Source organism: Callorhinus ursinus, unplaced genomic scaffold (genome assembly GCF_003265705.2).
Source record: "Callorhinus ursinus isolate GAN/ISIS: 27379988/994484 unplaced genomic scaffold, GSC_fseal_2.0 scaffold25, whole genome shotgun sequence".
Lineage (NCBI taxonomy): Eukaryota > Metazoa > Chordata > Mammalia > Carnivora > Otariidae > Callorhinus > Callorhinus ursinus.
In genome coordinates, this window is record NW_027397087.1 from 15,848,688 (window position 1) to 15,862,805 (window position 14,118).

The 14,118-nt window shown below is 33.7% G+C and overlaps 2 protein-coding genes across 8 annotated transcripts in view; one reads left to right on the forward strand and one right to left on the reverse strand.

The window, feature by feature from the left end:
* Positions 1-606, forward strand: part of FGF7 (fibroblast growth factor 7) — a 63,971-nt gene extending 63,365 nt beyond the window's left edge. For all 4 annotated transcript variants that reach the window (XM_025883685.2, XM_025883686.2, XM_025883687.2 and 1 more), the window contains exon 4: positions 312-606. In XM_025883685.2, coding sequence (XP_025739470.1) covers positions 312-506 — 195 coding nt within the window. In that variant the 3' untranslated portion in view covers positions 507-606. The remainder of the gene's footprint in view (positions 1-311) is intronic.
* FAM227B (family with sequence similarity 227 member B) overlaps positions 1-14,118 on the reverse strand; it is a 206,131-nt gene that overhangs the window by 118,084 nt on the left and 73,929 nt on the right. Inside the window, exon 12 of one of the 4 annotated variants that reach the window (XM_025883680.2) lies at positions 12,615-12,670. The exons of the other annotated variants lie outside the window; for them this stretch is intronic. Coding sequence (XP_025739465.1) covers positions 12,663-12,670 — 8 coding nt within the window. The 3' untranslated portion in view covers positions 12,615-12,662. Of the gene's footprint in view, positions 1-12,614; positions 12,671-14,118 lie in introns of those variants that run through there. 4 annotated transcript variants of the gene reach the window in all.

Below are 14,118 nucleotides of genomic sequence, written 5' to 3' on the forward strand. Positions count from 1 at the left end.
TGGGCATGGTAATATGAGAGCTGCTACTTAGAGTGAAATAGCTCCTAATACTAAAGAATAGTAGCAACTGATGGCCAAAAAGTTAGACGTTTGAAAATATGTTGCATAACTAAATATGTATCATTTTATCTTTTAAAAAATTTTTAAGATGGCTATTTTTTTTGCAAATATGCTAACATATCTAACAAACTGCATAAGGCCCACTCAAAAAAAGAAAAGGTCATATGTGTTTTAATTTTACTGAATATTACTGCTTACTCTTTGAGTCCCTCTAAAAATCATTTGGATAATATTGTTTGTTGTTTTAACAGAAAGAATGCAATGAAGATTGCAACTTCAAAGAATTAATTCTGGAAAACCATTACAACACATATGCATCAGCTAAATGGACACACAGCGGAGGAGAAATGTTTGTTGCTTTAAATCAAAAGGGGGTTCCTGTAAGGGGGAAAAAAACAAAGAAAGAACAAAAAACAGCCCACTTTCTTCCCATGGCAATAACATAATCATATATGGTATATAAGAAACCAGTTCCAGCAGGGAGATTTCTTTAAGTGGACTGTTTTCTTTCTTTTTCTCTTCTCTTCTCTTCTTTTTTTTTTTTTTTTAAGTAACCAAGAAAGGCTGGAAAACTACTGAAAAACTGATCAAGCTGGACTTGTGCATGTATGTTTATTTTAAGAGACTGCATTAAAGAAAGATTTGAAAAATATGCACAAAAATCAGATTTAGTAACTAAAAGTTGTAAAAAATTGTAAAACTGGTTGTACAATCATGATGTTAGTAATAGTAATGTTTTTTCTTAAATTAATTTACCCTTAAGAGTATGTTAGATTTGATTATCTGATAATGATTATTTAAATATTCCTATCTGCTTATAAAATGGCTGCTATAATAATAATAATGCAGATGATGTTATATAAGATATGTCAGACCTAAAGGCTGCTGGAATGATTTGTCAGATAATCAAGCCAATACTAACTATGGAAGATGGGCAGTATTTGAAAGGATTTTTAGTGAAAAATTAAAATCCACTTAAATTCTAATCAGAAAAGAAAGAATATTCTCAAAAATTCTATTGAGTGGAATCAAATAGGTAGTTTTATAAAAGCATAATATTAGAAAATGCTTATACCTATTAACAAGAAGAAAATTCCTAATACTGCTCAAACTGAAAGGGTATTGCTAAAAGGATGTTTTCAAAAATCTTGTATATAAAATAGCAATAATGATGATAATACTATACTTCATCTCACTTGCCACAAAATAACATCTTATAATCCCTAAAAGTAAAATTGAGAAATCTTTAAGTTTTTTTCAAGTAACATAATCTATCTTTTGTATAATTCATATTTGGGAATATGACTTTTCATAATGTTCTTCCCGCAAATAATCATGCTTTTTTTCTGTGGTTACAGCATTAAACTCTATTTTAAGTTGTATTTGAACTTTATTGTTTTGTTATTTAAGTTTATGTTATTTATAAAAAAAACAACCTTAATAAGCTGTATCTGTTTCATATGCTTTTAATTCTAAAGCAATAACAAAACTGTCTGGCTCAACGGCAAGTTCCCCCTCCCCCTCATGACCAATACCAAGTCTAGTACACAGCACTTGGGCCAGCAAATTCTGGATGGCAGACAAAAAAGACAGCCTGCAGCAATTCTTACATTGGATGTCGCACAGGGAACAATACAAAAATGTAAAATATGTTTTGCCACATATTCTTGTCAGTTAAATTGGATCGTATAAGTAAAATCACTACAGATACAAGAACTTAAAGGATTTTAAAGCTAGAATATACTTGAGTTCATGAGTAGAAAAGTGCCATACTTTTAAAATATGCATATTTAGAATAATTTTTCTAATGTCTAGAAATTTCTGCCATTCAAAATACTGCCACATGGAAAGTTGTTTTCCTGTTAGATGGCAAGAGCACAATGCCCAAAATAGAATATATAGTTACAGATTTGAGGACCTGAATGTCATGAAGGCTTGAGGTGAGGCTATAGACAATAGGCTTATCAGAAAGATAAATTCCACTTCATAATTCTTCAATTGGCAGATTTGGTAGAACTTTATGTGCTCATCAATCGGAGTCCAACATTTATCTAAATTAAACTATTGGAATGCTAATCATTGCAGTTTTAATTTCAAAATATTTGTTTTATGTAAGTATTATCCACTAATACATTTAGAGGCAAAAGTTACATAAAAAGGCTAAGTCAATATTTGATCTTCTTGTGACTCACTTATATGTCCAAGTGGCAGGAAGCTAGAAAGAATTGCCCTTCCTCAGATATACTCTGGGATATGCTATGAATGAGATTCTGAACTGTTCTCTGATTCACGGGACTTGCTAGGCTAGGTTCCTAGATCAGGCTTCTATGGCTGGAGTCTTGTGAAAATATCAAGGGCAGAGGAGAAACTATGGTTCTCATATTTGTTTCCTTGGTGTTTAGCAGAGTGTCTATCCATAATCAATTTTTATATGAATTCATTTAATGTTTGAATATTAAAGAAAATTCAGACTGAGACTAATCTTACTTCATTTTTAATTCACTTCATACACAATAATTAGTCCATACTGTGATGATTTGACTCAAGAGAAGGAAAGAACTAATGTGATTTCTGATCCTGTTTCCTATTCTACTCTTACATGTATCTCTTTATTTACAAATGGGGAGCAGTAAGCAAAATGTCCATATAAATAGAGTAACCTTTTCTAAAATGTTCTTTGAGAGGGGAAATTGGTTAAATGCATAGGTTTCCAACAACAAGGAAGGAAAAAATTAAATGAAAGAATATGAACTGTTAAGAAAAGAAGAAATAAAAAAATATTTTCAATGCAATTAGTGAACTAAGACATTTTTATGTAAAAAAAGGCATAGTATAAATTATCAGCCTTTGAGTTGGCTATTAATCAATTTAATGATAAAAGAGAAGAGATGCTGGAGATAAATTCTTAGTTTCTATCTCTTAGAGTTTGCTCCTCTGGTTCTCTAGAGCTACAAAGAACATACAGATGGACTACAAGACCAACTGTAGTGAAAGTGATTCTGTAACCACAAATGCACTAAATCAGTGTCTCTCAAAATCGTCTACTGAAATAACAATAATGGTAGAGAAGTAGAGAATGAGAGTTAAAGGAATAATGCAAAGGTGGCACACAAAATTTCTTGAAAATCTTTTTTCTCTTAAAACTCATGTGAGTTTCGTATTTTATTCCATAATACATTTGTGTTTGCTCAAATATAAAATTCACACCAATAAGCAAAAGTGATACATCAGAAAGATGTACAAGGTTTATCATGCAGCTTTATTCACACCACTACCCTACTGCCATATATTTGGGCAGGAATAAGACATAGGAGATCCGTACCTTTCATTACCCAACTTTACACACAGATGACATATGGCTAAAGAAAACCAAAACTTTATCTAAAGTTCACTATGAATAGGAATGATATTAAAAATATTTAATGACTGGTATGAGTGGTAACTGGTCAATTAGAATGTCACTGATCTAGCAGAACGGACGCGGGCCACTGCAACTGACTTGTGGGTACCAGATGATTATTAGCTGTGACCATTTCTATGATCACTCTAAAACAGTTTTTAGAGAATATCTCTTAATTGGTCTCTATGAGTTCTTCATGTGTATCTTATTATGAGAAAGTTCATTAAAACATACTGTTTCAGCATTGTTGTCAGGTTACTCTGTTCTGCTTCTACATTTATTCAACAAAGCTGCTGCTTTCAATGAGATTGATGTTCCTTCAGGCCCACACATGCTCCCATTCATCCTCTAACTTTGGTTTGTTAAGAAAATTCACTTTCCACCTTAACAGTAAGTCTTCCAATCCATGAGCATGGTACGTCTTTCCATTGATTGAGATATTCTTTAATTTCTTTTAACAATGTTTTGTAGTTTCAGAGTATGAGTGTCGTACTTCTTTTGTTAAATTTATTCCTAAGTATTTTATTCTTTTTGATGTTATTGTAAATAACGTTTTTTTTAAACTTCATTTTTGGTTTGTTCATCACTGCTGTATAGAAATACATTTGATTTTAGTTTATCAGTCTTATAGCTTTTTTAATTTATTTTATTATGTTATGTTAGTCACCATACAATACATCATTAGTTTTAGATGTAGTGGTCCATGATTCATTGTTTGCGTATAATGCAGTAGGAAGGGAAAAATGAAGGGGGGGGAATCGGAGGGGGAGAGGAACCATGAGAGACTATGGACTCTGAGAAACAAACTGAGGGTTTTAGAGGGGACGGGGTGGGGGGATGGGTTAGCCCGGTGAAGGGTATTAAGGAGGGCACATACTGCATGGAGCACTGGGTGTTATACACAAACAATGAATCATGGAACACTACATCAAAAACTAATGATGTAATGTATGGTGACTAACATAACATAATAAAATTAAAAAAAATAAAAGAAAACATGGCAGTTTATTTCCTACAGAGCAAGGAACCAGAGAGAATGCCCAAAATGAAAGCCACAGTATTTTTAGAACATAATCTTGAGAGTGATAGCCCATTACTTCTGCCTATACAAGGTAAGGAAATTACACAAAGGCCTAAATACCAAAAAGCAGGGATCATCGATGCCATCTTAAAGGCTGCCTAACACAAATAATAAGTGGGATGTTTTTAAGGTCACTGCCACAAGACAGGATTCTTTAGGGCCTAATAAGAGTAATTTATGGCTTTCCTTGGTGAGCCCATTCAGCAGAGAAAAATAGGTATATTCTCTGTGGCAACATTCTTGATACTTCCCTGAGGGATAACTCACAAGGGTAATTGAGAAAAGGTTGGAACCACAGTCTAGACTGCCAATTAGCTTGAGTTGTGCCTCCTTAGAACTCCTAATATAGTTGGAAAACTAACAGTATCACTCTGCCTCTGTATGAAGGAAATGACCCAGCCTTCAGACCCAACCTGAAGATAATCCTCCCCTCCACTTCCCTACCTCAAGAGAATAAGACCATATATACCAGTTGAAATTTTCTTAAGCCATAGAGAATTTTATTCTAGATGGTAGAGGCAGTCAACTACAAGTTGCACAAGACCATGTGAGGATAAGAAGACTTAAAAAGACTTGAAAAACAATTGATTTTAATACCAGATGCATACTGGAATCACCTGGGATTTTTTTTTTTTTAGAAAATGAGGCCTAGGCCCCAGCCCAGGCCAATTGCATCAGTGTATCTGGGAAGGGGCACAGGCAATGATATTTTTAAAGCTCCCCGGGATATTCTTAGGTACCTATGCATTTGAGAACCAATTAGCTAAATGGGGGGTGGGGGTGGGTGTGGGAAAGGAAATCCCTTTAGGAACTATACCTGGTTCTTTGTCTTTGTTTCTTCCTTAAACACTCTGAAAAGCCTTAGGTTGCTTCCCATCTTAATTCCATATTTTCCAATATGATTTCAAAGTCTACAGTGCTTCTTGGATCCCTGGTTTTCCTAGATGCCTCTATAGTTTTGCTATTCAGAGTTGAGGCTAAAAGGAAATGCAAACACTAGAAAGAGAGCTACAATTGTTTTTGCATTCAGACAATTATGGGGTATAAAGTGTGCAAAGGGTGCCCCCATGTACACCATAGTCCTTTCTCAAACAGAGCAGCCACAGTGATTCTGTTAAGTTGTATTTCAGATCATGCAATTCCTCTGTTCAAAGCTGTAATTGTTTCCCATATTACTCAGGACAGAAATCAAAGTTTTTAGAGTGGCCTATGGAGTGGTAATGGAAAAGGTGAGTGATTAAAAACTTAGATGTTAAATTAGGTATGGGCAAGACAATAGGGAAAAATAATAACAATCCAGAATTATGGACTTAGATTCCTTGGCAGATTATCATTGAATTCTCAATCCATTTTAAAGAAACTCGACCTGTACACTGTAGGCAATATTTAGTGAGCATGATAATTATTAGAATCATACTCAGAGTTCATAGCCCCACATAAAATCTGATAAATGAACGCACATCCTTATGTCTGAAGTAAAAAAAAATATCGAAGGCATGCATATATCAATTTAAGAAAAATTTTCTATTAATCAACCGATTTATGGATCTGACAGGCTAGATAGATGAGAAGACCTCTATTTCACTCTTCCTTATTTAATTGATCTATTGTTTGTTATTTTGGTTGTTTCAAACTTTTCACTAACATAAATATGAATTTTTTGGTATATACTTTATATTTCTGATTATTCTCTTCTTTTAAAGACTTTATTTGAGAGAAATGGAGTGAGAGAGAGAGAGCAAGCACGAGCAGGGGTGGAGGAGGAGTGGAGGGAGAGGGAGAAGCAGACTCCCCGCGGAGCAGAGAGCCAGATGCGGGACTCAATCCCAGGACTCTGGGACCATGACCTGAGCAGAAGGCAGACACTTAGCTGACTGAGCCACCCATGCACCCCTGATTATTTTCTTAAGATGATTACAGGAAATAAAATTATTAGACCAAAAAAAAAAATCCTGTAAAAACGCAAATTGAAAAACTGATTTTCAGAAGCCTTTTTCCAAATATATACTACAACCAACAGTGCACTGAAGTAGATAAAGATTCTCTCTAATATTTACATTCAAAATTTAGTCAGATTTTATTCTTGTCTCTACTTCACCAAAATCTAGGCAGCTTCTTTTTCAACATCTTTAGATGTATCCCTTTCTTGGTCCTTCTACAACCTCATGACCTCATGTCTAGAGTTTAGCAATAGTTCCTGAATCCTTCTTCTGTCTCAAGTTCTTCCCCATCTCAGATGCTATTTAATTCCTAATCTTCCTAAAATACTACTTTGATTGTGTCAGTTGCAAGCTGAAGAATCTATGTTGGTTCTTTATTGCCTACTAGATTTAAATCCTTTAAAATATCATTCAAAGCTGTTAAACAATTGGCTCCACCTCACCTATCCCATCTTCTCACTGCTCAACACAAACTTTATAGTTTCCTTAGTACACTGTGTTTGTCCCATTGTCTGCCTCTCCTCACCAACCCAGAAGTTTTATAAGGAAAGGGATCTTACCTGTTTTGTTCACTTAATGTATCCCAAGCACCTTCGAAAGTCTCTGGCATAGAGTAAGCACTCAGTAATTAGTCACTAAATAAATGGTTAAACCAATTCCAATTCAGTGACAGAATAATGAGCATACCTCACTACAAAGCATGATTCCAATATTTAAGCAAGATACAAATGTAATTGTTACAAATGCATAGAAACATACCACCTTATTTTGTTCAAACTGGTGACTAAATCTCTCAGAAGAATTCAAATCCTTGTTACTTACTTCACCTTTGCATGGCTTTTTCATGTCACTCAATAAAGAATGTTAATGCATTTCATAATACAATGAGAACCCACTTTTTTTTTCATGCTATCCAGCACCTCTGACCACAACCAGCAATCAACAAACCAAGTATCTGCCAGTCACCTTGTGGCAGACCATGGAAGATTATCTTAAAAGCTAAATTAGTAATTAGAAAGTTGCTTGGTAAACATGGCATCAAAGCAAAGGGAGGTGAGATGGTTTTGAAAGATATATTATCCAAATTATTATAAAGATGTAATTGACAATCATCAAATCTGGATAGTTCTGTAAAAACACTGCGGGTTTCTGATTCTTCAGGCAACACCTATTTTGTGCCACATGTTATTTATCCCACTTTTGTTCATATAGTCTTTCTCCACATAGTATAAAATACAATGACAATACAATAATACAAGTTATTAAATTACTACCACATTGAGAGTTTATATCTCTGGCCATTTTAGTGCTTTGGGGTTTCCTTTCTCTTTAGCCATGCAAATTCCTTGGTTTTCTTTCAATATTGTATAATGAAAAGCACAATGTTAAGATTTTACTGGCTTAACTCTCAGAAAGCTACTTTATTTTCAAGTTTTAAGGGTTCTTTTTTTTTATTGTCCCTAAGCACTGCTGACAGTGAAGAGGTAGCAAATTGACAGAGGTACAAATTAAAATTCAAGTAACTACTGGGCTATTGTTCACTGGGCTATTACTATTTCTGGAACATGTATCACTTGCTAAATATCAACTAGTACTTGTGTATGGAGTAACTAGTTACTAGTACACTATGTTTCTTTTCTATTTCGTATCACGGCCAGCACTAAGTATAATGATATACACATAGGTACTTAAAAGTTACATGTTAACTGAATATAAGGATTTTTTACTGCATGTAGTTTAAACTACAGTTTATAAAAAATGATGAAGTACTTTAACTTTTTAACCTTCAAGTTCAGATAAAGAGAAAAAGGGTTTAAAAACTAGGAGAGGGGTATAAAAATAGTTTTTCAAAAATGATCTTCATCTGAGTTTAAAAGGTTATATGGTGTTGTACGACAATAAGAGAAATGAACATTAAACTTTAGTCTTGTAAATAATCTAACAATACACTGGTTAAGGGGAGCTGGCTTGTAAATCCTGAGTCATTCCAGATACTGAAATTCTATAACTGCTTACATTCCAGTCCTAAAAAGGGAGATATGCCATTTGGTTTGGAAGGCAAATTTTAACTATCTGCTGTCTATTTCATTAAAAACAAAAACAGAACATTTTTTTCAGTTTAAAACTTTGGAGAAAAGTTAAGCCCATATGACAATAAACATCTCAAATGTCAAGGAGAAATTATGGTTTAAATATGTTTTGGATTAGAAGAAGCAATTCTGAGACAGCATTATACATGAAGCATAGGTTATTTTATTTCTTGAAAGTCATATATATGCACACATGCATATATACATACACTCATGTTTTACCCCAGTTCTGCTCTTGACCTATCTTAGCATTCCTCTAGCACACAAATAAATATATATATATATACACACACAAGACATACACACAAGATACATGCACATACACACACACACATGCACACAAATATAGACAGGGAAGAGTTCTAAAATAATAAATCTAATCCACCAGTCTCTATTGCTAATTCCACCTCAACAGTCAACAACCACTTGGAAAGATTATTCAGCATCTAAGAATAGAAGTAATAGCATAATAAAAAGTTAGAGAAGGGGAATATAGAAATAATCTAAACTAATTACATCAGTTTTTTTCAGGTGGCAACATAAGGCCCAGAAAGGTTATATAACATGATCAAGGAATTCAAGTCTTTAATGTGCAAGTTAAATACGTCAGTGCTGAAGAAACATTAGTAACTGCAGAAAAGTTTCCAAATCAAAACATACTTATGGCCTAGTAAATAAATTATCTGAGTCTTATGTTTAGGGGATTCTCCATAGTGATTACTGAGTCCAGCTCGGGGATAAGTAACACAGAAACTGTAAACCTACAAGCAAGGTATGGTAGCTTTCAAATGCCATGGAGCAAGCACCTTCACAGTGATTTCCTGTAGGGCAGTAGCCCTCAAACTTTTTGGTGTCAGGGCTCTTTTATACTCTTAAGAATAACTGAAGACACCAAAGGACTTTTGTTTATATGGATTTTGTATCTATTAGTATTTCCTATAATAGAAATTAAAACTGAGAAATCTTGAACATTAGTTCATTAAAAATAATAGTAATAAACTCATTTCATGTTAAATAGCATCTTTTTGGAAAACTATTTTCTTTTTTTAAGTTTTTATTTAAATTCCAGTTAGTTAATGTAGTATTAGTGTCAGGTACACAAAAGAGTGATTCATCACTTCAATATATCAGCTGGTGCTCATCACAAGTGCCCTCCTTAATCCCCATCACCTATTTCACCCATCCCCCCACCCACCTCTCCTCTGGTAACCATCAGTTTGTTCTCTATACTTAAGAGTCTGTTTCTTGGTTTGCTTCTCTCCTTTCTTTCCCCCTTTGCTTGTTTGTCTTGTTTCTTAAATTCCACATATGAGTGAAATCATATGGTACTTGTCTTTCTCTAACTGACTTTTCCCTTAGCATTATATCTCTAACTCCATCCATGTCATTGCAAACGGCAAAATTTCATTCTTTTTTATAGCTTAGTAATATTCCATTGTGTATGTATGTGCATATACCACACCTTGTATTTTTCTTAGAAAAAGATAACTATTTTCAAGAAAAGTTTTGAGAAGAGTAACATTGTTTCACATTTTAAAAATCTCTTTAACATCTGCCGTAGTAGAAGACAGCATGATTCCAATATTTACTTCTGAATTTGTTCTTTGTAATACATTTTTTAAGATTATATTTGTATATTGATGTATATGAAGAAAATCTGGTATCACACATATAATTGGAAAAATGAGTATTTGAATCGCCTTTTCATATAATTGCGAATATTCTTTGATACTACACCAAAACTTGACAAGTTGTAACTTCTTAATGGTAGGTTGCAATGTGGGATCTAAAACCACGTTTTTAAAATCCATGTATTATTTTTAAAAATACAATGTACTGATCATTTGAAAAATACTGGTTCAGTGAATTATGCAGATCTTCTAAATACTGACATGTTTCTTTATATGATACCAAAAAAATCACACTTGTTAATATCACCACTGACTTATTAGGCAGTCTTTAAGTATTGAAAACCTGTCAAGATCATGGTGATAGAAGCAATTTCTCCAAAATTTTCTTTGATACTCAAATTTTATTATTGCCCACAGTATTATTAACTAAATCATTATGTTGTACATTACATTCCCATGAGGTATTCATTTTATAACTGGAAATTTATAACTTTAGCCAAGACTTTTAATACTTCTCTTATATTCTCCTGGAGCAGATTAATTCTAATGACTATGCAGTTCTATAGGCTGGTGACCCCAGAGGGCAGAAATAGCCTGGATCTCTGAAATACTATGTGGAGGAGAGGTACTCATTGACCACTAACTAATATAAAAACTCAACAAGATACCTTTAAAGGTAGGCTAGGGCCCTAGAAAAATATAAAAGAGCTTCAAAGTTCAAATAAACACATAGATTTCCTAAAAGTCACAATCTAAGTAGAAATTTACAGAAAAAAACTACTTTGTAAAAAGCAAACAAACAAACAAAAAAACAACCCCAAACCCTCTTTAAGCATTTCTTGACTTTTTGAAATGGTACAACCGCCCTTTTAGTTCCCCTGCCAAAAACACTGGTGCATAGATCTGTGCTTTCCCAGTGGAGGCTCAGTTACTTTCAGAGGATTAGAAATTCCAACCTTTGCAGTCATTGTACTTCTGGACTACTTTGGCCCCAGAATGTGGGTTTCCAATTCCCCAAACCACTGCTATTTCTAGAGGAATCCATATATAAAATTTGGAAATAAGTGAATTTTCTCCCTACTCTGCTCTTTTTCTGACCCTTCTACTAATATCTCTCCCTCTTTCCTTCTCATGTATTAAAATTTGATCCCAGGAAAGGATCTAAAAACTCATTCACATTAGTCATGAATGAAGGATTAAGGCTATGGCCACTCTTTATAAGTTACAGCTCTTATCCTATGATGACAGTTTTAAGCCTTAATGGACTTACAAGCTTGTAAAATTAAGTGACTAAGAGGAAGCATGTGAGTAGGCTATGAGTTCGGACTCTAAGGCCAGAATTTTCTGGGTATGAATTCATATTCCACTACTTATCAGTTATGTGACCTTGGGTAAGTTATTATTTAATTTCTTATGCTTCAGTTTGCTTACTTTATAAGGGATAATAAAAGTGAACTGCCACATAAGAATATTACTAATAAGGCTCTAAAAAGTTAACACATGTTATGAAGTACACACTTCAAATTAAAGACTTAAACAAGTTTAAGATAAATTATTAAATTTAAATTGAGAAGAATATGAAAGGAAACACTCATTAAACCCCTAATCTGCCCTCCCAGACTTAGAAGATCTCATCCAGAAACAGAAAAATCTAGTCATGGTTTAGAATCAAATATGAAAAGTATTTTTCAAATATTTAGGGGTAAATAAAATATATCATACATTTTATCAAGATTTTCTATTATTAAAATCAAGTGTTTTTGAATCAAATACATTTGTGTTTATTTCAAATGAAAATTATCATTAGAAATACAGTATAAAAGCTCTTTCAAGCATTGTAATTCACCACCTAGAATCTTCATATTAGATTGCAATAAATGGATACTGAAATAATAACTTCTGAAAAACTAAGGATTATCATGAAGCAACATATAAATAAGGGATGTTTGGAATAAACATTATTGAAATAAAAGCTCAATAAACAGTATTTCCTAGGAGAAGAGAAAAAACTTTCCTGACTGTCTATAGAGTAATTTGACTATGTTTTGATGGTCAAAATATTGGTCAAAAAAAATTGGCTAATACCTATTGATTATTTTAAATTATTGAATGTTGATTATTGTTGAATTTTGAGATGTAAAATGGTTTCATGTATTTTGTTTATGTAAAGAACATAAAAACAATATTACATATTATAGACAGAATGGATGACCACAAATTTCAGTATAGTCATTACCTTTGGAGAGGGGGAGACAGATTTACAAATGGTACCAAAAAAACCTCTAAATAAAAGGCTTGTAAGGCAAATATGGCAAAATACAAATATTTGTTACATGTGGGAAATGTTCTTTACTGTTCTGCATGCTTGCATAAAAAATAATAATAAAAATACATCTACGAGGAGACTTACCTAGGTGGTGGGATAAACACAGCTACTTTAGTCTATCTCCCAACCCTCAGTTAAATAACTATGAAACATAAATAGGAAAATATGCATCAGCACCAGAACACAGTTTTATAAACTGGTATTATATCTAAAGCCTATGAAATAAAACCAAATTTGTAAAAGTCTTTGATAATACTCTATCACATGAAGGGAAAGTACACAGGAGGAGGTCCTGAGAGATCCACATCCCCACTGGCAGAAGCTGAAGACGTTTTCCAGAGAAAACATTCAGATGGTTTACAAACACATGGAAAGATGCTCAACATCATTTATCATCAGGGAAATACAAATCAAAACCTCAATGAGATACCACCTCACACCTGTCAGAATGGCTAAAATTAACAAGTCAGGAAACAACAGGTGTTGATGAGGATGAGGGTACTGTTAGAGGGAATGCAAACTGGTGCAGACACTCTGGAGAACCTCACATGGTTAAATACAGAACTACCTGATGATCCAGCAGTTACATTACTAGGTATTTATCCAAAGAATATAAAAATATAAATTTGAAGGTTTGAAAGGGTACATGCACCCTGATGTTTATAGCAGCATTATCAACAATAACCAAACTATGGAGAGAGCCCAAATGTCTGTCAACTGATGAATGGATAAAGAAGATGTGGATATAGGAATATTACTCAGCCATCAAAAAGAATGAAATCTTGCCATTTGCAATGATGTGGATGAAGGTAGAGTGTATTATGCTAAGTGAAATAAGTCAGAGAAAGACAAATACCATATGATCTCACTTATATGTAGAATTTAAGAAAGAAAATGGATTACACATGGGAAGGGGGGGAAAAGAAAGGAGAGAGGAAAACAAACCTTAAGAGACTCTTAATGATAGAGAACAATCTGAAGATTGATGGAGAGAGGTGGGTGGGGGATGGCTAGATGGGTGATGGGTATTAAAGAGGGCACTTGTGATGAGCACTGGGTGTTTTATGTAAGTGATGAATCACTGAATTCTAGTCCAGAAAACAATATTGCTCTATATGTTAACTAAAATTTAAATAAATTTAAAAATGAGGAAATAAAGAAAAGCACAAGTTGCACTGAAATGAGATGTTCAGTTGGGAAACCAACGAGAAGCTTTACTTAATATTTCTACTTTATGTTTGAATTCCATCCACTTACATGCTATGATAACTAACTAGTACCATCAGCCAAAAAGTTGTAACTGCCTGAACACAAATTGCATCCACTAGAGGTTCCCTCTTATAAGGCTCAGCTCCCCTCCAATTTCTACCTGCTCTTGGTCATTCTCTGGTACCTCCAAATGGTTGTGTTTTTAAAAAATATTTTCAATAATTTATAACTTTTATAACAAATGTTGGAGAGGTTGTGGAGAAAGGGAAACCCTCTTACACTGTTGGTGGGAATGCAAGTTGGTACAGCCACTTTGCAAAACAGTGTGGAGGTGCCTCAAAAAATTAGAAATAGAGCTGTCCTATGACCCAGGAATTACAC